Source organism: Stegostoma tigrinum, chromosome 8 (genome assembly GCF_030684315.1).
Source record: "Stegostoma tigrinum isolate sSteTig4 chromosome 8, sSteTig4.hap1, whole genome shotgun sequence".
Lineage (NCBI taxonomy): Eukaryota > Metazoa > Chordata > Chondrichthyes > Orectolobiformes > Stegostomatidae > Stegostoma > Stegostoma tigrinum.
In genome coordinates this window covers 79,819,343-79,841,743 of record NC_081361.1, presented here as the reverse complement: position 1 = coordinate 79,841,743, position 22,401 = coordinate 79,819,343, and the positions used below count along the sequence as shown (strand labels likewise).

Below are 22,401 nucleotides of genomic sequence, written 5' to 3'. Positions count from 1 at the left end.
TAAGGTTCTGCATGGTAGACTAAAGGCTTCACTAACGTCCAAGTAAACAGTCTACTGCTCTGCCCTCATTAAACCTCTTTGGTTACTTTCTCAAAAGTCTGTCAAGTTTGACCATTTACCTCACTCATAGCCATGCTGATTATCCCTAATCATTCCTTGCCTCTCCAAGTGCATGTAAATCCTATCTTTCGGAGTCACCTTGAATAACTTTATCCACCGCTGATGTCAGGCTGTCAGCTCTGTGGTTCCCAACCTTCTCCTTTCTGCCTTTGTAAAAAAAATTAGCTACCACCCAGTCCTCTAGCAACTCCACCTCTGCCGATTGAAACACACTTTTGCTAGGGCTTTGCAGTGTCCTCATAACTTTCTGTAATGCCTTGGGATACACTTGATCGGGTCTTGGAGATTTAGCCACCTTTTCTTTTCTAAGACCTCTAGCACTTCCTCCTTCTGTAATGTGAACTGTTTTCAAAACATCAGCATTTACTTCCCTGGGTTCTCTAGCCTCTTTCTTCACTGTAAAAACTGTGCAATATTTAATCTCTCTCCCACCTGCTGAAGTTCAACACCAGTTACTTAAATCTTTAAGGGGCCCTACTCTGTCGTTTTTTGCTCTTAATGTACTTGTAGAATCTCCATTTGGATTATTCTTAACCTTATCTGTCAAAGCTATCTTAGCCCTTCTTTGCCTTCCTGATCTGTTCTTTCAGAATGCCCTACACTCGTTATACTTTGAGATTTGTTTAATTCCAATTGTCTACACCTAATGTTTCTTCAAAATTGACTGAACCTCTATCTTTATTCATCCACTGTTCCCTAATCTTACCAGCCTTACCCTAACAGGAACATAATGCCTCTGAACATACTCTATCAGACTTTTGAAAGGCCTCCCACTTGTCTGTTGTCCTCTTACATGCAAGCAGCCTACTCCAATCAACTTTTGAAAGTTCCTGTCTCTTAACATTAAAACTTGCCTTACTCCAGTTGAGAACTTTAACTGTTATGGATGGCTTAGTCTTTTCCATAACTACGTTCAAACTAAGAGTTATGGTCACTAGTCCCAAGATAAGCAACATCTTGATTGTTAGGTCAGCCAGGATGGAGGTTAAAGTTGATTGAAGGGCCTCCATTTCAAGAATTGGATCTGAGTGAAAATAACTACATTGCTGCACGATTTTTTTTGTGATAGAGACTTTAAAATATTGGCACATGCTGTGACCTGGGGATTGAGGAATTGCAAGGAATGTAATGGAGCATAGGTAATGTGTGTTGACCCCAGCTTTCTTGGAGAACAGATGAGCTTGTGGCGCTTAACTTTGCTTAGCTTATAAAGGAGTCACTGCCATATATCCTGCTTTACAAAGGCCTATTTATACAGAGCCAAAGTTGCCACTTTCCTGTTGAGGAAAGGGAAACATGAGCTGATGATCACCTAGAATAACGATATTCAGCAGGTCAGGCAGCATCTGGAGAGTGTTGCTGGAGTAAATCTCTTCAGTAGTTTCCACAAATTTTACTCATGCAAAAAATGTAACCAGTTTTTAATGCAAGTTCTGGGAGATAGAGGGGAAGAATGCTGTGTGGAGATAAAAGGGTGGGATGATGGGACAAATGAATGAATAATTCATTCTCTGCATGCTACCCCAAAATATGGAGGCAGGGGGAATAGTTATGATTTTGAAGTTTTGAACTCCAATTGGCTACGAAGATCCAAAGCAAAGCTACTAATCCAGATAATGAGTGTGGAAAATTTAAAATATCAAGTGATCAGGCACTCCTGTCATGCTTGTGGATTGGAGATGAATGTTCCTATGTTTTATAATACCAGTCATTCAGGCATTGAGCCTGCTCCACTGTTCATTGGGAGATAAGAGGCTGTTTTGATCAATTACTTGGAAGGAAGCAAATATACTATAGCCAAATATGCAGATGACAAAATTAACTGGAAAGGCAAGTTGCATGAGGGATACAGTTGTTTTTTCCCCCCAAACAGATCGATAGGTTAAGTGTAGAAAATAGCTGTAGGAGTGGGTCATTTGGTCCCTTTTTTTTGAGCCTGCACCACCATTCAACTTGATCGTGCAGTTTCAATGTACAACTCCTGTTTTCTCTCCATACCCCTCGATCCCATTAGCCGCAAGGGCCATGTCCAACACCCTCCTGAATACATGTAGCGAACTAGCCCCTGACAGCTTTGTGTAGGAATGAGTTCCACAGGTTCACCACTGAGTGAAGGAATTCTTTCTCATCTCAGGCCTGAATGGCATACCCCTTATTCTTTTGACTTTGAGCTTAAGTGAGGTAGAAGTTGGCAAATGTTGTATAATGTGGGAAGATGTGAAGTTGTTCATTTTGAAGGGGAGAACAAAAGTGCAGAAAGTTGCAACACAAGAACTTGGGGGTAATTGTGCATGAAACCAAGCTAGTGCAGAGGTACTAGTTCTGTGAACCTACTGAACGTGTAATTTGGCTCTTCAACTTTGATCCAAGTGCAGATTGCACTTAAACTTGCAAAAATTAATGCATTTTCTATTATTCAGTTGCCTGTTGCAAAATGTGAAATCTTGAATCAAATGTATCTTCAGCAGTAAAATGTTGTGGTTTTTATTAATAGTTGAAATAAATCACTCCACTCTGCATTTTAACCAGAACACTGAGTAAGCTAGACGCAACCCTTTTTTAAAAATTTGATTTGAAATTCTGGGAGTTGTTGATAATGTAGTTATCAAAATCTCACTAAGAATTGTGGTAGTAATGAAAGAAAAAAAAAAGACTAACCTAATTCAGTTTACAAGCCTCCACACCCATGTATCAATGTTCAGCTTTAGTGAAGTGATGCTTCTCCTCTGGGAGAAGCCTCCGAGCTTTCGGACTCCCAGAACAAAACACGTTGTATAATCTCGTGCCCTTGTTCTGTGTGTAAACTGTGTGCTAGAACCACTTCTCCCACATTAACAACAGTACCTGCTCTGAATACCTATTTCCTATTTCCAGAAGGCAGCCACTTAAACTGCAGGCTGGTGGGCAACCTTGGAGAAACTGATGGTCTTGGATACCAGTTCTATTTTTTTCTTGAAGCTATAAACACTTATTGTCTATAGTGGTCACTTTAAAGATACCTAGAGGTGTCTATGTATCAAACTTGGAGGATTTCTGTGAAAGCGTGCCATGTTTAACAAACTCCTCCCTGTGATTGATTAGTTTTTTAAACTGGCACAGTCAGATACTTTGTCCTTGGAATTCCTTTGCTTTTTTTTGAACTGGTTTGGCAAAGTGTGTCCTGGAAATTCTAGGCCTTTGTAAACAAAAACGTTTTGGCTACTTTATCCCAGCTTTTCATTCTGAACTATTTGTAAACAGTGTAGTGTTAGCCTGGAGAAGCATTTGGAGTAAACTAATAGCCTGTACCTTTTTTTTATCAAACTTTCAGTGGAGCCAGATCCTTCTCCTCTGGCTAATGTTTCAGCTGTTTGTTTGATTTATAATTTAACATTTAAATATATTTAAATAGGAATGCCACAAAAATAGCTCTTCCTCTTAAACATCACATTAATTTTAGTTCACTGTAAGCTATATAAATGATGTAGTCTGCTAAGGGAGATGTATCAGATTTTGTTACTAGAATGTTCTGCTTTGTTTTCCTCTTCTGTTTGTAGAACAATTATTCTGTAATGAATAGTGTTTAAGTGAGGAAGGCTGGCTCTGAGGTTGGAAGCTGGTACTGGACTGTACAGTTTTTGACTAGAATTGACATGGGGAGCAAACCCTTTGGATTCCCAAAAAAAGTACTGCTGCTCCATTATCCCATCATCTCTGTTTCTGTGCAAGTGGCTTTTGATTTTAGGTATAAATACTTAGTGCAGCTAAGGTACTGCCTCAGTTCTGAATGTCTGTGGCGATTCTAAATGCATTTGTGGTGACCTTCCAAACTGTCCCAAGATTCTAGAAAAGATATTAAGTTGTGCATGTAGTGCCTTTTGAGAAGGGAGGGAAATGGGCTGGAAATTATATGGGCCAATTAGGCTAATTTCTTTCATCATGGTATTGAGAGGTCTGACTCATTATTTTTAAGGTGGTTATGTGGGGTATTTAAAACAAACTTCCACCAAATCAATTTTGTGAAAAGAACACGTGTTCTACTATAGGAAGTAACATGCAAGGTGCATGAAAGGTACCCTGGAATTGTGGGTGTGCTTGCATTTTTGAAAGGACTTTGGCACTAGACTTGTGGTTACTTCAAGATGTGAACTGTGTAGAAAGTAACCAAGTTCAAACCAATGCTATCAGAAGTTAGGCTTAAATGGCTCATTTTATTTCCATGTTGGCAAGCTATATTAATGGACCTCTCAGGAGGTCCATGATGGGGCCTTCACAATTTACTTATATCCTAGATGAATGGCTTGGATGAGGGGGCCAAATGTTATGTTGCTAAATTTGCTGGTGGTGCCCAATGTAGTTAGGAAAGAAAATTGACTAGGATTGATAGTTTGAGCAGGCTGATGGGTGGTGAGAAAATGTGAACACCAACTTCAGTTAGAAGTGAAAAGCAATCTATTTACTTAAATAGAGACAGTAGAACTATATGGATCACAGTGTAGCAAGTTATTTGCTAATGGGACATAAAGACTGTTGGCTTGGCCAATATTTCTTGCTCATTGTCTTTGAACTACATGGTGTAAGTGAGAGTCGATCATGTGGTGGTGGGCCTGGAGGGCTCTTGATCTCCAGAGGTGAGTAGAAGGCTGAATCTGTTCGGGGCAGAGTTAAATTTTTGACAATGGAGCCATTCCGCAAGGGAAGGCTGGAAATGTGGAGATGAGGCAGCAAACAAATCAGCCTATCTAATTGTATCGGAGATAATAGGAGTAACCAGAAGGCAAAGTACAGGGCTAATGGTAAGATTCTTAGTGTAGATGAGCAGACAGATCTGTGTCCATGTACACAGATCCTTGAAAGTTGCCACCCAGGTTGACAGGGCTGTTAAGAAGGCATACGGTGTTTTAGTTTTTATTAATAGAGGGATTGAGTTCTGGAACCAAGAGGTTACGGTGAAGCTGTACAAAAGTCTGGTGCGGCCGCACTTGGAGTATTGTGTACAGTTCTGGGTACCGCATTATAAGAAGGATGTGGAAGCTTTGGAAAGGGTGCAGAGGAGATTTACTGGATGTTGCCTAGCATGGAGGGAAGGTTTTACAAGGAAAGGCTGAGGGACTTGAGGCTGTTTTCATTGGAGAGAAGAGGTTGAGAGGTGACTTAATAGAAACATATAAAATAATCAGAGGGTTAGATAGGGAGAGCCTTTTTCCTCGGATGGTGACGGCAAGCATGAGGGGGCATAGCTCTAAATTGAGGGGTGAAAGATATAGGACAGATGTCAGAGGTAGTTTCTTTACTCAGAGTAGTAAGGAATGGAACGCTTTGCCTGCAACGGTAGTAGATTCGCCAACTTTAGGTACATTTAAGTCATCATTGGACAAGCATATGGACGTACATGGAATAGTGTAGGTTAGATGGGCTTGAGATCGGTATGACAGGACAGCACAACATCGAGGGCTGAAGGGCCTGTACTGTGCTGTAATGTTCTATGTAATAGGAACTGCAGATGCTGGAGAATCCGAGATAACAAAGTGTGGAGCTGGATGAACACAGCAGGCCTAGGAGTGCACAAGCTGATGTTTTGGGCCTATTGAATGGCTGATCAGGGTTGAACGGGGCAAAATGGCCCAGTCCAAATTCTAGTGTACAAAGTCTGTTTGAGAATTTTTTTTGAGGTGGATCTTTAATTGTTACTTCTGGCCTGGGAAAAGAAGGTACAGGTGAAGTGTAAATTTTAAAAACTAGCTACTTTTCACCCACCCATCAAACTGGCTTCCTCCAATTGGTGTGACCAGATCTTGAGGCATTCCTAAGTGGAATCCTGCACAGTCTGGGTTCTGGTTATTATTTGAAGGTTAAATGTTAAACTCAAGTAGAATTTGAAGATGTTCCCTTTATTAAATGGAGCACAAACTCCCAAGATGAGTGAAAATGTTACATGAAGTGATAGAGCTATATATACAACTATAAAACAGATGTTTGTCAATTAATACATTAATGAACTTTGCCTGTTGGACACATTACTCTAGCAATTTTGTTTGTAATCATTTGCTACTAGGGTTTCAGGATCGTATCCTAGCAATAGTTTACCAGTAGTCATGTTATACTGCTTCCTCTTCTGAAATGTAAACCCTGTTTAGCCTTAATTCCCAGACAAAGCAGTATTTTGAATGAGTTTTGAGTCCTTGGTGTTTGCTTTACCACAGAGCTTTAGTTTGGTTAAGTTGAGTATTAAGCAAGAATGTGTTAACACAGTTACTGTTCAACAGATTTTTGGAGTTGATCTGAATTGAAGTCACCCGCGGCTTCATCACAAGTGCTCAAGATTTGCACGCAAATCATCCAAAGTGATGTCTTGGTTTGAAATTTAAACTCGGTCTGACATCTCGCCCTAATCTACCAGCCAAAATCCAAGTGATTTATTTTTATCTTGACGCTTGTGCTTTGTTTTCTCTCATTTGTGGGGATGGATTTGTGGCACTGTGGACTTGCAATGCTTATCTTGAACAAATCTCCCTTTGTCCTGTTATCTCCTGACAAAGTTGATGGCAACAGTCCGATTCTAAGCTGACCAGGAAATCCTCTCGCGCTCCCCCCCCCCCCCCCCCCCCCCCCCGGCAAGCATTCCATACAGACGGCAAGAAGCTTCAAGCCGTAGCTAAGTATAAAATTGCTTTGTCTTCCATGTTTCTTCTCATGTGGTATTTCCCATGAGTTGCAATGACCCTGAACATGTTAACAACTTGTCAGGATAAGCAGGTGAGCTGTCTGACCACTGAGGGTGTACCAGCTTGCAGCTTTCCGTGACTCTTGACAGCTGACGACACATTTCATCCTGCCCACATGTAGGTGTTCCTCTGCTGGAAAGCAGCCAGCTAATAGCATGAATAACCTGTCAGCAGCGAGCAATGTGTTAAACTGTTACTCAACAACTTTACAATGACCTGGAGATCTGATTTCAGTAAGGGTCAATGATCGGACTTGAGACTTCTTGGCTGTGTGGAATTTACTGACACCAGGAGTTTGCTTATTTCAATTATGTTAACTTGTTGGAAAATCATGCAGGAGTAACTTTTAATCATAAAAACAAATTGCTGGAAAAGCTCAGCAGGTCTGACACTCTGGAGAGAAATGGGTTAACATTTTGTGTTGTGACCCTTCTTCAAAACTTCTTTGACTCTTAAATTTAGTTAGGTTATGATGCGGATATGTACGATATTGCTTAAGTTGTCTGTTTTACTGCATAATTTTTGGCATTGAGGTCTCTGAACCTGAGCTTTCTCTCCATTGAACTCCAGCTTTACAACGAGACTTCAGATACAAGATTGTTTACTGGTCTTGTTTCTGGAAATGAGTGGTGCAAGTTTCCAAATGTTTCTCTCCAAGTTTTCACCTAAAGAAAAATTATTGCTAGTGTTGCTTTTTTTAGACTAAAATAGCACTGTGGATTTAAAATGGCCACTGGTACACTACATATTTCAGTCATTTGGTTCACAAAAGTTAAATTCTGTAGGCTAGAAGTGCTTCTGTGAAAGAAAGCCCAAGTTACAGATTTAGATGTGATTCAACTTTTGTCATCTTGGTTTTCTTGAGAGGATAAAGTATTCCCTTTCCTTACCCACCCTTGTTTCAGTATTGTGTTGAATGTATTCAAGCGTTTCATCTTCAGTATTTGCTGCCTGTGTGCAGAATTTCCTGATATTACCTTTGTACTAGTTTAAACCCATGTTTTCACTGATTTCTTCCAATGCTTAATTTTTCCCACAAAGTGTGACATGCCACGATAAATGGATACGCTGTAAAAGCATTAAGAAGGTGTCTTTCACCAGACTCTGACCTTTCACAATATGGATTAAGGAGAGGTGATGGCCTAGCGGTATTATCACTAGTATTAATTCAGAGACCCTAGTGGTGATCTGGGCACCTGGATTCAAATCCTGTCATGGCAGCAGATGGAATTTGAATTATGTTTTTAAAAAGAAACTATAGAATTGAGTTTAGAGAACCAGATTGGTTGGTCTTGGCAGTTGACATGTTTCATGGTCATCACTAATGTCCTTCAATGCAGTATATTTGCCAACCTTGCATAGCCTGGGATGATTTCTAAATGCTTGCCCAACCAGTGACTCCCACATCCAATAAATACGTTCTTTTAAAAAAAAAACACCGTGCATCATCAGTTCTACATTGTCCAAGGCTAGAAGCTGGATGGGATCAGCAGTAGATAATGGGTCTGAATTTCTGCAGTGCTATTTGAGCCGCTCTGTATTCAGTAATCGATGCTAACCTGTGGAATAACCCTTGCACAGGATTTATGGCTATTTCGATATGAAACAACAAGCCCATGTTTCTTTCTATATAAATTCAGCAGGTCAGGCAGCACCTGTGGATACAGTACCAGTTTAATGTTTTGACTCTAGTGAACTCTCTTCCAAACCTGTTCTTTGTGCGTTTAGGATTTGGAGTATGACAGGCTGTTATTTCATGAACCTGAGATTGCTTTCCCATATTTGGCATAGGGCCTCCAGATGTCAGTAAGTTAACAGTTGGCTTTGCCACTATCATTTCTGGTGCCAAGGTCAGTGTTTGGTTGGTTGTTATTGGCTTTGTTTATTTTTTTTTAGGCTTTGTGGTAGTTTTGATACATGAAGTGGCTTGCTAGACCGTTCAGAGGATAGATGAGTTCACCACCTTATTGAACCAACATGTAGGCCCAGCAGGTAAAGACAGCAAATGTCATAACCTGAAAGATGTTTTTGTTTAGTTTAGCAGCTACTCTTACTCAAACGCTTTTATTAATTCCAGACTTAGAAATTTTATTTTGAATTCTTCTGCCTTTGGTTATGATGGCAATTCAACCCACATCTCTATAGCTGGGGTTTACTAGCTTAGTGATGTTAGAATGCCATCACCTCCCTTCGGGTCTGCTGATTTGCTTTCAACTCCTTCATTGGGAATGAAGACTCTCCAAGCTCCTGGGTGAATCAAAAAGGCACGAACCTTAAACATGTTCCTTTTTTGTTTTGCCACAGAGGATACTTGGTATTCAATCTGTACCTAGCACGTTTTAAAAGGGTTGCGTGATCAGCTTGATTTTTTTTTTTCCCCTCTATCTCATTGTGCTAATAGCCATTCTAGTAACACGTAGGATTAAGTGCTGCCAAGTCCAGATCGAATTCAATTGTGGACTTTACCTGTTGCAAGAAACCATTGACCCATGGAATGTGTTGTCCAGTTATTTGGCAGGATTCTTTTTTTTTGACTGACGGCAGCATCCTGTGTTGGTGGAAGATGCCTTCTGTAGTCGCTGCATCAGTGTGAGCCAGTGAACAACCTGAGCAAGCCATGTCTGTCAATAATAGCATTAACCATGTCTGTGATTCTTGTATAATTCAATGTGCAGATAGCCTTCTGCTGTATTTCTGCATCAAGTTTGCAAGGTGAACAAATGACTGCTTACAAGATTGGGAGTGATTTGTCCCTTGCAACAATGTGCTTGTTGACCAGTGAGGCCATGTCTCAATGTGCAGCATAAATTGGCCAAATGGCTGAATTACTGCAGCAGGGCTGTCCTGGTTGATTAGTTATCTTATCTATGTATGTTCAGTGTTGTTAGTCTGGCCTACTGCAGATATTCTCAATGTTCAAATAAGTTCTTTGCCTCAGTGATATGGGAAATCCCTTGTCACCTCAAACCTCACTTCCCTGTTCTTGAATTATCTATTACAATGATACTTTTAAACTTCCAACTATCTTGCATTTGAACTTCTAATTAGACATGCAATTTGCTGATTTAATACAATTAGTCTTCAACTTTGCTATTATGGTATAGATATGACATCGCTTTCTGAATCTGTTCCTGGAACTTATGAACTTGAGCACTCCATAGTTGAGGTCAATTTGTTTTATTGATGCCATGTATGCCAAAGTAGATGATACCATGTGACACCCCCCCCCCCCCCCCCCACCCTCAAGTCAATGACGCTAACATCTGCATTGGTTTTCATGAGCCTTAATTTCCTACCCTGTGCGTGTTTCTGAAACATTTCACAACTTCTTGCATCAGTGACTTGAATGATTGTTTTGTATAGCTTTAATGTAATTTGTGCCCCTACTTGTTTGGGATTCAAATTTCTCCCTGTGCTAGATGTTTTTGGCTTTGTAATTAAGATCTTAGCCACTTGTTCACCCTGTAACCTCCTTACAGAATTAAGAGTGGATCAACAGAATTGGGCAATAGTTTTCAGGATTGGATCATATCCTGCAAATTTGCAGATGGCTCAAAGGAACTTTTCTTTTTATGGTGTTGCTGGCTTGGCTAGCATTTATTGCCCATCTAATTGCCCTCTTGCTGAGTGGCTTGCTAGGTCATTTTGAAAGTGCCTGGTCTCCAATTGCCCTGGAAAGGCAAAGTAACTACACGTTGAATCACTTGAGTAAGCCACTTAGATGCTGCCTTCATGTCAAACGACATTGTGTCCGTCTTGCAGTTGAGCAAATAGTGTGTGCATATCAGTGTTGGTGTGATGCCAGGTACGTGGGCTATACATCTGATCAGCTGGCCGATGGTCCATTTGACATTGAGTCACAGTACAGACTAAACCTGGTTAAGTGTTTTGGGCTTTGTACAATGTATACTACAAGCTGAAGATCGGTGACTTGGTATTGCTTTTTGAGCAATCATGTGCAAATAGTAATACTGGCTAGCTTAAGATAACTAATCACTTAACTTGACTCATTTTTCTTCCCCTAGAATTGATGTGTTCATAAAAATTGACCCTTTTGCTGCCACAAAGAAGAATATGTTCAAGCCTTGCACATTTTTGAAATATTGGGACATAGTTCCCTGTTGCTTTTTTGATGGCAACATCTTTGCCAGTCAACACCCCCCATTTTTCTGCTGTATAAACTGATCATTTTGACATTTGATAGTATTGCATTGTCCTGATGAGTCGGTGCAACACATCATTCAGGAATGTTGTCATAACTGAAGTATTTTAATCCTTTAACAGGAAGGGGACCAGAGGTGAAAGGCATATAAATGTCAGGTTGCTGTTACAATAGGCAATCAACACAGATTCATGGCACTGTGAATGTCTGTGTACACTGAATACTATTCACATGTTGAACTCAAGCACACAGTTCTCATGTTTAAAACACTTGTCTTCCAGGTTTCTAGCTAACCACCTTTCAGAGAGCTGTCAGCCCCTTGAATCGTGTCCGTAGCTTAGTTTTTTGGAGTATAAATCTGTGGACGCATCCTTTTACACCTAAAGGTTAGTATGTGTGTATTTACGAGCTTGAATTGCTTGCTTAAAGTTGACTTTAGGTAAATCCCAATTGTAAAAGGAGTTTTTTTTTGTTTCTAAGTTGCCATGATCTCCTTTACGTTATTTCACTCAAAACCAATTGAAACTTAATGGATATAGAGTAATGGGGTTACTTTGTGCTACAGCTCTTTGGAACAATACAATGGGCTGATGGCCTTTTTTGTTTTTGTTATAATAATTGATCATTTTGATATCTCCTGTGATGCAATTCTGTTTTGATAATAAATCTCCTCTTCTGGTGGGTGGATTTTCCTATGTGTTAAGGGAAATATGTCATTGCTTAATGTATTACCAATGGCTGTGTGGAAATCTGAAGATAGGTGAGGTGGGATCACCTGGTTCTTGTACTCGCTCCTCCTGTGGTTCTGCTGCTATGCCCCCTTGTTCTAATGTTGACTATTTCTTGAGCCCAAATACACCATGTTCAAGGTTCAGCTTTGGCTGATGGTGGTGGTTGTACATGGTAACTGACTTAATGGACTCTTGCCAGCATCTAAGACCGGAATGTTTCTCCGGCTTTTTCAGCAACTGCATTGTGTTCAGTGGGAAACTGAATTGGTCTTTTGCAGTAGCTACTCTTATGTCTGTTTTGTAGTGTTATTTGTCTAACCAACTGCAGCCTATTCCTAATACACATTCTCTTCCGATCACTACTTTTGATCACTGATAAGGCTATCCCTTGTCACTGCCAACTCCTTATTCTTTGTCCATTCTTAGGAATCATCTGTCTCAGTGGTACGTTTCAAATTTACAACTGTCTTGCTTTTGGTCCTGCACCTCCTGATTTGTGCAATTGCTCTCTAAAATTTATTTTACTTAAGACAATCTCTCTACTATTAGCTTCTCTCCCTCTCCTGTTTGCCCCCTTAAAATGTCCACCTGCATTTACCCATGTTCTGTGACTGAACAATGAAATGGTCAAGATCCATCTGGCTGAATGCCAGACTGTAGACTCTGTTGTCAGAACTCAAGGTGCAAGAATTACTGTGTACCAAGATGTTGGGGGATGTTGATAACCACAGTCATTTGTAGATATTTTCTAATCATCCTCCTTCAGAGCTTATTCCTTTCTTTTTTTTGAGCAGATGGGACTTGAATTTGTGCCTGTCTTTTCAGCTAGGAACATCTCTTCTGTGTTACAAGACTGCTGTCATCTCTTCTAAACTGTCTTGTCGAATGTGGAGTGAACAGGTCAACTAGTGTGAAGCCCTCTGTCTTTTACAGCTAAAGTTGACACTGTCTGCTTGGTTGCCGATGGTGCTTTCTTCACTCCCCATTTTTAGCCCAGCTCTGAGCCACAATACTTTGCTACATGCTCTTTCTCTATTTGCACTGTGACCTCGGCAAGCTCCTGTTCCTAACTACCTTGCTGTTTGCCTTTTTATGTCTTACGAAACTGACTCTCGTGCTGTTTAACTGTAAACTCTCCTTGGATACGGTAGCCTTCCTCCTTCCCTTCCAAACCTTCTGTCCTTGTTTTACTCCAAAATTTCACTCCTTTCCTCCCCCACCCCCCCCCCCCCCCCCCCGAAAAAAATTTCTTGGGCTACTGCCCTGGTTTGAAGGGTGACAATGTCTATGATTTCCCACAACTTCAAGTTTTTATACCTCTCCCATCTTGTAGCACTGCAATGGTGTCCAGCCAGTTGCCTGGTTCCCTGAGCAGAATGCATTTTTTCCCCACATTGTGTTTTCTGACCTGTTGCAGCACCTTTGACCCAAAAGACCACAGTTTCTCCTTCCAACCCAATTCTGTTGTCCAGCTGAAGTAGTAAGAACTGCCGGTGCTGAGTCAGATAAGTGTGAAGCTGGAGGAACACCGACCAAGCAGCATCACTGGAGTAGGAAAGTTGATGTTTTTGGGTCGGGACCCTTCTTCAGCTTTCCTGCCCCTCTGCCTGACTTGCTGTGTTCCTCCAGCTCAGCATTGTTATCTCACTTGTCCAGCTGGGTGGGAGTGCCCTGTCCAAAATTAAAACAAGTTTGGGCACCTGCTATATAAAGAGCAATGAAGTGGGTCTTTGAAGTTTTAGAATCCTTTGCTTCAGCATTCGGGTGTCTGTGTATACAGTATTTTCTTCTTGGCCTTTTTTTTTGGGGTTCCACTCTTAATGCAGCTCTCCCCAGCAAATTTCCTGCCATGGTTTCCCTTCCTAAACGCTTTATGTCAGGTTTGCTAGGAATCCACCCTTGGCTCCTGCTGGTTTCTGACCACCTTGCTGCCCATTTGATACTAACAAAAACGAGATCTTGTGCAGTGCCTTGTTCTACTAATTCCACATTCTTCACTGCCTCCTGGTGATCTTCAATGAGCCCCATTGAGTAGTGTGAAACTGGATGGGGGAATAAAACCTTGTCAATTTCCTAACCTGCTTTTGAGGCTGGACTATAATGTTCTCTGACTCGGCTGAGCTTCCAACCCCATCCTCACTCTAGTTCTTCTACCTTGTTTGTATTATTCATCTTCGTGCTGCCTCTGTCTTTTTTGTTTTGTGTATCTCAACTGAGCTATTCCAAAGCTCTCCTTGTGATCTTGCCATTGTCCACTGTATCTGCTCTCTGTAACTCAGTCTGATTTAACCCATCATTCATTACCTGACAATTTTTGTTTCCATTCTGACTGTTGTATCCTATCATTCAAATTTCTCCATGACCTTGCTTCTGTCAAGTGACCATTCGACTACTTAAGATTTAAACTTGTTCCCCCTAAAGTTCATGCTTTTAACTTAGTCATTCTTTCTTTCAATGCATTTTTTGATGTGTGCTCCATGTGCCAAATGGTGATTTTTAAAATTACATTAATTTGTATAACACCTTTTTTAATGTCTTTCATTCTATAACCCCTAGACTTTCGAAGTACCACTTTGAAACAAACATGTTGGCAGAGATGGGGGCACGAGCTGCCCAGGTATATGAAAATCTTCTGAAAGGAGGTAAGAAGGTTTAAAGAATTTTCAACTTGTAACTCCAAGGATCTAGTCCAGTTGAATTTTGTTTTAGCTTTATTTAGCAGCCTCTTGTTTGACATTCCAATGATTTGTTTAGCTGTAGTCATGCATTTGATATTTCTAGTATTTGCAGTAAAGAATTCTGGCTGAGTTGTGCCTGAAAGCAGATTTCATATTCCATTAGTGATTCTGAAATGCATAATTTAATTGACATTTCTAATAAACTAAAACTAAACATGCATAAGCTTTTATGAAGTGAAGCTATAGCTGTTAAGTCAGCAAATGGAGTAGTGACCACCAATTCGAATGCATCCTAGGGACTTCTTTTTAATAAGCTGGAAAAATAAGTCTCTAGGTGGTTTGCCAGTGCTTTGGTAACTAAATGTAACTAAATTTTTAAGGGAGAAGGCAGATTTAAGGCATGTAATCTGACCTGGTTGTATGCTTGTGTGCTGGTAGATCTCCATCAAGGATGCAGTGTGTCCTAAGGTGAAGAGGCACATCAGCACAAATTTTCAACTTCATGGCCTGGCATTCTTCCCCCCCCCCCCACTCAACCTTTACCATGAGCCAGGGTTGATCCCCTGGCTTGAATGGAGAGTGCAGGAGGGCGTGCCAGGAGCAGCATCAGGCATACCCGAAGATGAGGTGTCAACCTGTTGAAGCTACCAAAAGTGATTACTTGCATGCCAAATAAAAGCAGTAAGTGAAAAACTGTGCTAAGTTAATCTGTCAAAAAACAGATGACATCTAAACTCTGCAGTCTTACCACATCCAATTATGAATGGTATTGGATAAGTCTACACCCTCAATTGTAGAATTGCTCGCTGAGCAGGTGTGTTTGATTGCAGACATTTGTCGCCCTGTTGGCACAAGGCAAACAGACATGCCAGGGAATTCCTGGAGGCCTGGCATTCCAACCAGAACTCCCATCAAAAAGCACATTGAACTGGACCTGGATATACAAACTTCTGAAAAAGAGGACTGGAAGGGGTGCCAGTCACCCCAGAAAACAGAGGCATTTATACACCGAGCAGGAGGAAACACCAACGCTTCACCGGAGACACGCTGACAATGTTACCGACAGGGTGACGAAATGTTTACAACCAAACCCACTGGCTTGGTGAGCAAGTCTATAACCTCATCCACAACCCAAGCTACAAATCATCTCATCTTCTAATTAAACAACAGGAGGAAGCAGCTGAACAAATATCCCCATCCTCAAAGATGGAAGAGCCCATGACATCCGTACAAAGATAAGGCTGAGGTATTTGCAGCAGTCTTTAGCTATAAGTGCTAAGTGGATGATGCATCTTAGCCTCCAGCGGTCCCCAGCATCGCTGACAATCTTCAGCCAATTTGACTCAATACAATACCAAAGTTTGTGTTTGCAATGTCTCTGTAGGCCCTGATATCACTCTGGCAAAAGCACTGAGGAGTTGTACTCCTGAACTTACCGCTCCCCTAGATAATTTGTTCCAACGTAGTTACAACACTGGATTCTACATGACAATGTGGCACGGTGGCTCAGTGGTTATCACTGCAGCCTCAGCACCAGGAATCCAGGTTTGATTCCACCCTCCGGTGCCTGTCATTTTCCCTTTTTTTTTCGCCGTGTCTGCATGGGTTTCCTCTGGGTGCTCTGGTTTCCTTCCACGGTCAAAAGATCTGCAGGTTAGGTGGCTTGGCCAGGCTAAATTGCCTGCTGAGTCCAGGGAGTGGGTCTAGGTGGGATGCTGTTTGAAGGTTTGATGTGGACTTGGTGGCCTGAGTAGTCTGTGATTCTATTGGCCCAGATTGGTCAAAGTAGGCCAAAGCCAATTACTGTCCCATCAGTAAAATGCTTAGCAACACCCTGCTCAACAGCATTCCCCTGGATCTAGGCCAGAGTCAATCAGCTGCTGACCTCTTGGTTCAAATGTGAAGAAAAAAAATCTAAATTCTGGAAATGAGGTGAGAGTGACAGCCCTTTACCTCAAGGCAAGCATTTTAAGTGTGGCCTGAAGCCCTAGCAAAACTGGAACGTGGGCAAACTCTAGTCGGAGTCATACCTGGCACATGGGAAAATGGTTGTGGATTTGGAGGTTGGTCATCTCAGCTCCAGGACCTCTGCAAGAGTTCCTCCGGGGTCAAAATCTAGGCCCAAACGTGTTCAGCTGCTTCATTAACAACCTCCTCTCCAGCACAAGGTCAGAAGTGGTGATGTTTGCTGATTTGGTGCTGAACATTGTGCATGTATGGTGGATTGGGCTGATAACTGGCAATAACATATCACGAATGCTAGGCAATCTAACTATTGCCGCTTGACATTCAACAGTGTTACCATCACGGAATCTTCCACTATGCATATCCTGGTGGTTGCCTTTAATTAGAAACTGAACTGAACTTGCCATATAAATGCAGGGGATAGGAATATTGTGGCAATTTTAAATTACCTCCTGACTCCCCAAAGCCTGTCCACCATTTAATAAGGCACAAGCCAGGAGTGCAATGAAATACTCCCCACTTTCCTGAGCGGGTGCAGCTCCAACAACACTAAGCTTGACACCATTCCCAGGACAAAGCAGCTTGTTTGACTGGCAGCCTACTGACAAGTATTCATTCTCTCCACTGCCAATGTTCTGAACATGTTGCTGCTATCTAAAGATGTGTTACAGACATTGGCCAATTCACCATTTCAAGCTCTCAATCTCTTCCATCTAGAAAGACAAGGGCAGCAGATACATGGGGAAAATCTGCAACTTACCCTCCAAGCTGCTCCCCATCCAACTTGGAAAGAATCATTGCTGGGTCAAAATCCTAGCATTCCTCCCTAACAGCATTGTGGATCAGTCCATAGCACATGGATTGCAACAGTTCAAGAAGTTTACCGTCTTCTCGAATAACCAGGGATAGGCAAAAATGTTGGCTAGCAGTGATGCCCATGTCCCACTCCTGCCTTTTTTATTCAAGGAAGAAAATGGAAGAAAATCCTTCTGGAATGTAAGAGCAACTATAATTTTGGATTGTCCCTCTGTTCCCAGCTAGTAGTTACAATCTAGATTCGTGGCAAATGGCCAACTTGAACAGAGCACTATGGTATCTGTGCAGAATTTCCCCACAATGATTTTCGTTGTCTTGAAGATGACAAGTAGACACATGGAAAGAAGCCCAGGACAGTTGTTTTTTTTCTCTTCTCATTACCACATACATCTTTCTAATTTTATCAGATTACAAATTGGGATGTGGGTTTGCTGGTATTTATAATTCTGTCTCTTTTCTTCTTTCTCTCCCCCCCCCCCCCCCCCCCCCCCCCCCCCGCCTCTCCTTCCCCCGTCAGATCCAAGGATTGAAGAATATCCACTAATGGTATCGCCAGTCCCTATGACTGCTATCCTCTTGTTCTACGTGTATTTTGTACTGTCGCTGGGACCCAGATTCATGGCTAGCAAGAAGCCCTTTGACCTTAAAAAGATTATGGTTGTCTATAATTTTGCACTGGTGTTTTTCTCGATGTACATAGTATATGAGGTAAGTCTACTCTTTGTTTAGCTGGATAGTATTGCTTTTGATTTGTTGGTTTGAATTATTTGAGGATAGTAGAGCTGTTAAATGTATTCATCTTGAAGTTTTCAGGAATGTTGTCTCAGATGAAATTTATAAGGCTTTACTTTTTCAGTTGTTGAACTAACTTCTTGAAGCTGAACTTCTAAGCAGGCAGCAACGTGAAGAATTTGCAAATAATGCTTTGACTTGCTACTTAGCAGCCTCTTCTCATGGGAACTAGTTCTGACCTCAATTCCTAGCCAAACATAATATGTTTTAAATTTCTGACATCTTTTATGGATACTGGCGATCTAAATATTTATCTACTTTTATTGTAACAATTGTATTACGGAAGGGAAGTGAACCCCATTAAAACCTGAAACACCCAGAGAAGCTTGCCTCCCCTCGTAATCTGTGAAGGGAAATGTGAAAAGTGGTAAAACCTGCCTCTTGCCTCCAATCCCTTATAAAGGGAGCGGTGAAATAAAATGAACTCCTGACAGTCACTCTACAATTAACAAGTAACAATTTATCTAACAGTGAACAAATTAACAGAACTACTAACAAATGGAACAATTTCTCCCTTAACTGCTAACTATTCCCGAAGAAAACACAATTGTAATGGTACGCTGTTCCAACAGATACAAATCAGAAGAAAAAGCTTAATCTCAGAAATACAGCCAGAATATGTCTCCTGGAATGGAATGTTCTTTGCATTCTCTGCTGTCCTCCATTTTAGGAACTCCTTCCTCTGTTGAATTCTTATCAGGAATATTAGCTAAGCGTGCCATTCTGCCTTGTGCAGATGATGCTTGCTATGAGATCCTAGATTTGTGAGCCAGTGTTTTTTTTTGTCCTTTTCCTTCATTCTGTCCCTCTTTCTCAGTTTTCTTCTCCCCTTCTTCCCGTGCGCCCACCCCCCTTGTTGGCTGTTTGTGCTCTCGCCAATTTTCAACTGTCCTCCTATTTTATCCCTTGATCTATAAATTTCATACAGTAGGATTGTTCCAAAGTTGTCAAAACCATTGATTTGCATTTACTCTGGCTTTGAGGGCCTGGTTGAAATTAATTGGCTGAAGTTAAAAAAAAAAACCTGTTGTCTTGGTAAAAATGCTGTTTTGCCTGCTAACCATATGGCCTTTGATACGATGTTCTCAATTGAAACACTCTTTGCTGCCTGCAGACTTCTTTTGACAAAGTCCCAGCCTAGAAAAAGCATATCTTTTAAAGGGACCACCAACACTTCCCTGCTCCAACCATTTTTACAAACAAATTCTAACATCCTGCCTTCAAGTCACAAGGACACTTTTTTTCCCCAACTGAAAGATGTCCTTTTATTCTTGACAGTGTAGTGCCTGTGAATCACCAACCACAAAGTGGAACAGCTCAGGTTCTGAAGTATTGTACCAAGAAATGTCTGGTTACATTTGTAGTCTGTCTGGACTGATCCAGTTTTCAATGTTACATTGAAAACTGGAACAGGAGTAGGTTGTATGGCTCTCGTGTCTGCTCCATCATTCAATTCAGTCTTGGTTTCATGTTAATTTTCCTCATTTCCAGGCACTTGATTGCCTTTTTATAACTTAAGACTCAAATGTCATCTAGTACATTGACCCAGCTCTGAAGTAGAAAATTCCAAAAACACACATTTCTTCTTTCCCTCTTTAAATGGGCAATTCCCTTATTCTTAGTTCCAGGTTTTCCCTAATGAGGCACAGTCCTCCCAGTGTGGATTCTTCTCCAATGCTGCTTGGTTCTTTCTTTCCACAAGATGACCTGGACACAAACCTCAATGGCCAAAAGCCCAACCTCCTCATTCTTTTAATTCTTAAGAGTTTAAAAAGCTACTGTGTTAAGGCAAAGTCCCTTTGTGTGTAATCCATCCCTCATGCATTGAAGATCAACATTCCCTTTGCCTTTTTAATTGCTTGCTGTACCTGTGTATTAAGTTTAGGCATCCCTGTGTGTGAATCCCAGGACCATCTATATTACAATATTTTGCAGTTACCCTCCATTTAAATATGCTGTTCTCTTCTTGCTGCTTAAGTGGATAAACTCTTAGCTAAATTTTAAAGTCCCTCTGCCATGTTTTACCCACTTGCTTAACCTCGCTCTGTCCCTGATGCAAATTAGTGACAATGCTGTCAGCCTTTCCTTTTAGAAGGAATTGTCATTAATTCCAGAAATAAACGGCTGAGGTCCCAGCCCTGGTCAGAGTGCCGCTCTGGGTTGCAATAATTATTTGAAAATGGCTATACTTTTATTCCAGTTGTTTTCTGTTGGCCACTTTTGGATTCATGCTAACATATTACCCCCAAAGCCATGAGCTGTATCTTTAAGAAGCGCAGTACTTTTAAGGACCCGACTGCTCTACATCTATTGGCTCCCTGCTCGTTAGATTATCAGTGAATCTAAGGTTACTCTGCTTCCATTACGTTCAATGGATAATATTATCTTTGCATCAGTTTTCTACATTTCCTTCCACTTTTTTAAGAATGGATTCTACCTTGTAAATGCTGTATTGCCCTGTTGGAATGCTAATTCGGTTTTGTTTTTAATGTTTTGCAGTTTTTGATGGCTGGCTGGGCTACAGGATACACATTCCGGTGTGATCCTGTGGATTATTCCAATAGCCCCAGAGCTCTTCGAGTAAGTGCCGTTTGTTTTTTTTTTCTTGTTTTTCCCCCCCTGTTCTAATGGACGGTCTGCTGACTTAAATCAAAACACTGTTTATTTCTCCTTGCTCTCAACTTTTCTCTCTGGCCTGATTCCTCCTATTTCCACCTCTGTAAGATCACTGTTTGCTTGATTCATCTGTTGACACCTGGTTTTATGCCCTCTTGACTTCCTGAGAAGTGACCACTCTCTAACCCACTGCTGTCTGCACTCCAAGTCTTAATGTAGCAATACAGGTAATGTACAACTATCTGTCACAAGTCCCATTCCACTATCCCTGTTGTGCTCAGTTACATTGGCTCCTGGTCAAGCAACAACTGGCCTGAACATTCTCATGGATAAAATCTTGCTCCTTTTTTACTGCCAGTCTCTTCCAGCCCTATGATACCTGCACTCCTCAAACTCTGGATTCTTGCATTTTTCTGATTTTATTCACTTGATTGGATGGGTCTTCAGTTGTCTAAGCCCTAGTCTCTGATATTTCCCTGCTATTTGACCCCTCCTTTCTACCTCAGTTTCCTTGCTACATTTTTCAAAGCTTCTGAAGCTACTGGTTGTTTTTTTTTCTGCTGACCTGACAATTTTAGATTTTATCATGGGAGGTTTGCGAGAATGATCCTGAGGATGAAGGACTTGTCATATGTGACTCTAGGTCTGTAAGTAATGGAGTTTAGGAGAGCTGGTGGGGGTGGGGGGGGGGGGGGGGGGGAAGAGGGGGGAATATCTGTGGTGGAATACCTGACTGAAACTTAGAATACTGAGAGGCCTGCATAGAGCGAATGTGGAGATGTTTCCTCTAGGAGACACTAGCATCTTTTAGGGCTCAGCCTTAGCAGGGAGACAAGCCTTTCAAACCAGGATGAGGAATTTCTTCGTCCAGAGGGTGGTTAATGTTTGGAACATGTTGCTGCAGAGGGCTGTGGAGGCCAAGTCATTCTGTCTAAGACAGAGCCCCTTGATTGGTAATGGGGAGCAACATCAACCGTGATCAAATCGCTCAATGGGCCGAATGCTTTATAGTCTGCTCGTAACTTTACAGTCTTATGACAGCAAGTTGCTGAGAGGAAAAAATGCATATTTTAAAAATTATTATAATCGGATGTTATTGAACTTGAGCACTACCCTGATATATACCAGGTGAGTTGGATAAGTGTCTCTTTCGAGAATCTTTCCCTCTGGCTGGTGGGCCTGTTGAGGACTAGCCACGCCACCACTCTGCCTCTTCAGCCCATTTTCCTGCTGGGGGCTACTAGATTGCTGTCAAGTTTTCAGCAAAAGCTGAGAGGGCATTGGTTGTTGAAGCATGCTGTTGGGAGTTCCAGGCTGCTGGAGCTGGAGAGCCTTGTTCTGTTTGTGCTGTACGACTGACTCTGAGCCACTGCACTACTGTCATCCTGTGCCAATTACTTGGATGCTGTCCTCGTAAAATGGTGTGTGAGTATTCCATCCACACCACTTTCCTTTCCTGATGCCCATATTTGAAAGGTAGTTTTAAAGTGGATGCCATTTTAAAAAAGGGGATTTTGGGTAGAATGAGGAAGAAATGCTGCGACTCTGGATGGTACTTAGCAACTCGGGTGTTCTGCCACCTTGATTGCAGCTTGATTGCCTGCTAGCTTTACCAGTGAAATCTTTAACTGTATTCCGAGAATACAAAGACTGCATGACCAGGAAGGACCTGATCGGTAATAGCTGTACTTACTATTTTGACTTGGCTGATTTTAGATGTACATTAGTGTAAATATAGAAGTTATCTAGAATCCAAAGACTTCCAAAACTTAGTAACGTTCATGGTTTGGTTCAAGTAAAATTGGCAAGTCATCTTG

General features: G+C 41.4%; 1 protein-coding gene across 15 annotated transcripts in view; it reads left to right on the top strand.

Moving 5' to 3' along the window:
- Positions 1-22,401, top strand: part of LOC125456171 (elongation of very long chain fatty acids protein 1) — a 79,756-nt gene that overhangs the window by 48,883 nt on the left and 8,472 nt on the right. For all 15 annotated transcript variants that reach the window (XM_048538989.1, XM_048538988.2, XM_048538994.2 and 12 more), the window contains 4 exons: positions 11,268-11,372; positions 14,274-14,359; positions 17,694-17,884; positions 20,468-20,548. In XM_048538989.1, the coding sequence (XP_048394946.1) occupies positions 14,302-14,359; positions 17,694-17,884; positions 20,468-20,548 (330 nt within the window). In that variant the 5' untranslated portion in view covers positions 11,268-11,372; positions 14,274-14,301. The remainder of the gene's footprint in view (positions 1-11,267; positions 11,373-14,273; positions 14,360-17,693; positions 17,885-20,467; positions 20,549-22,401) is intronic.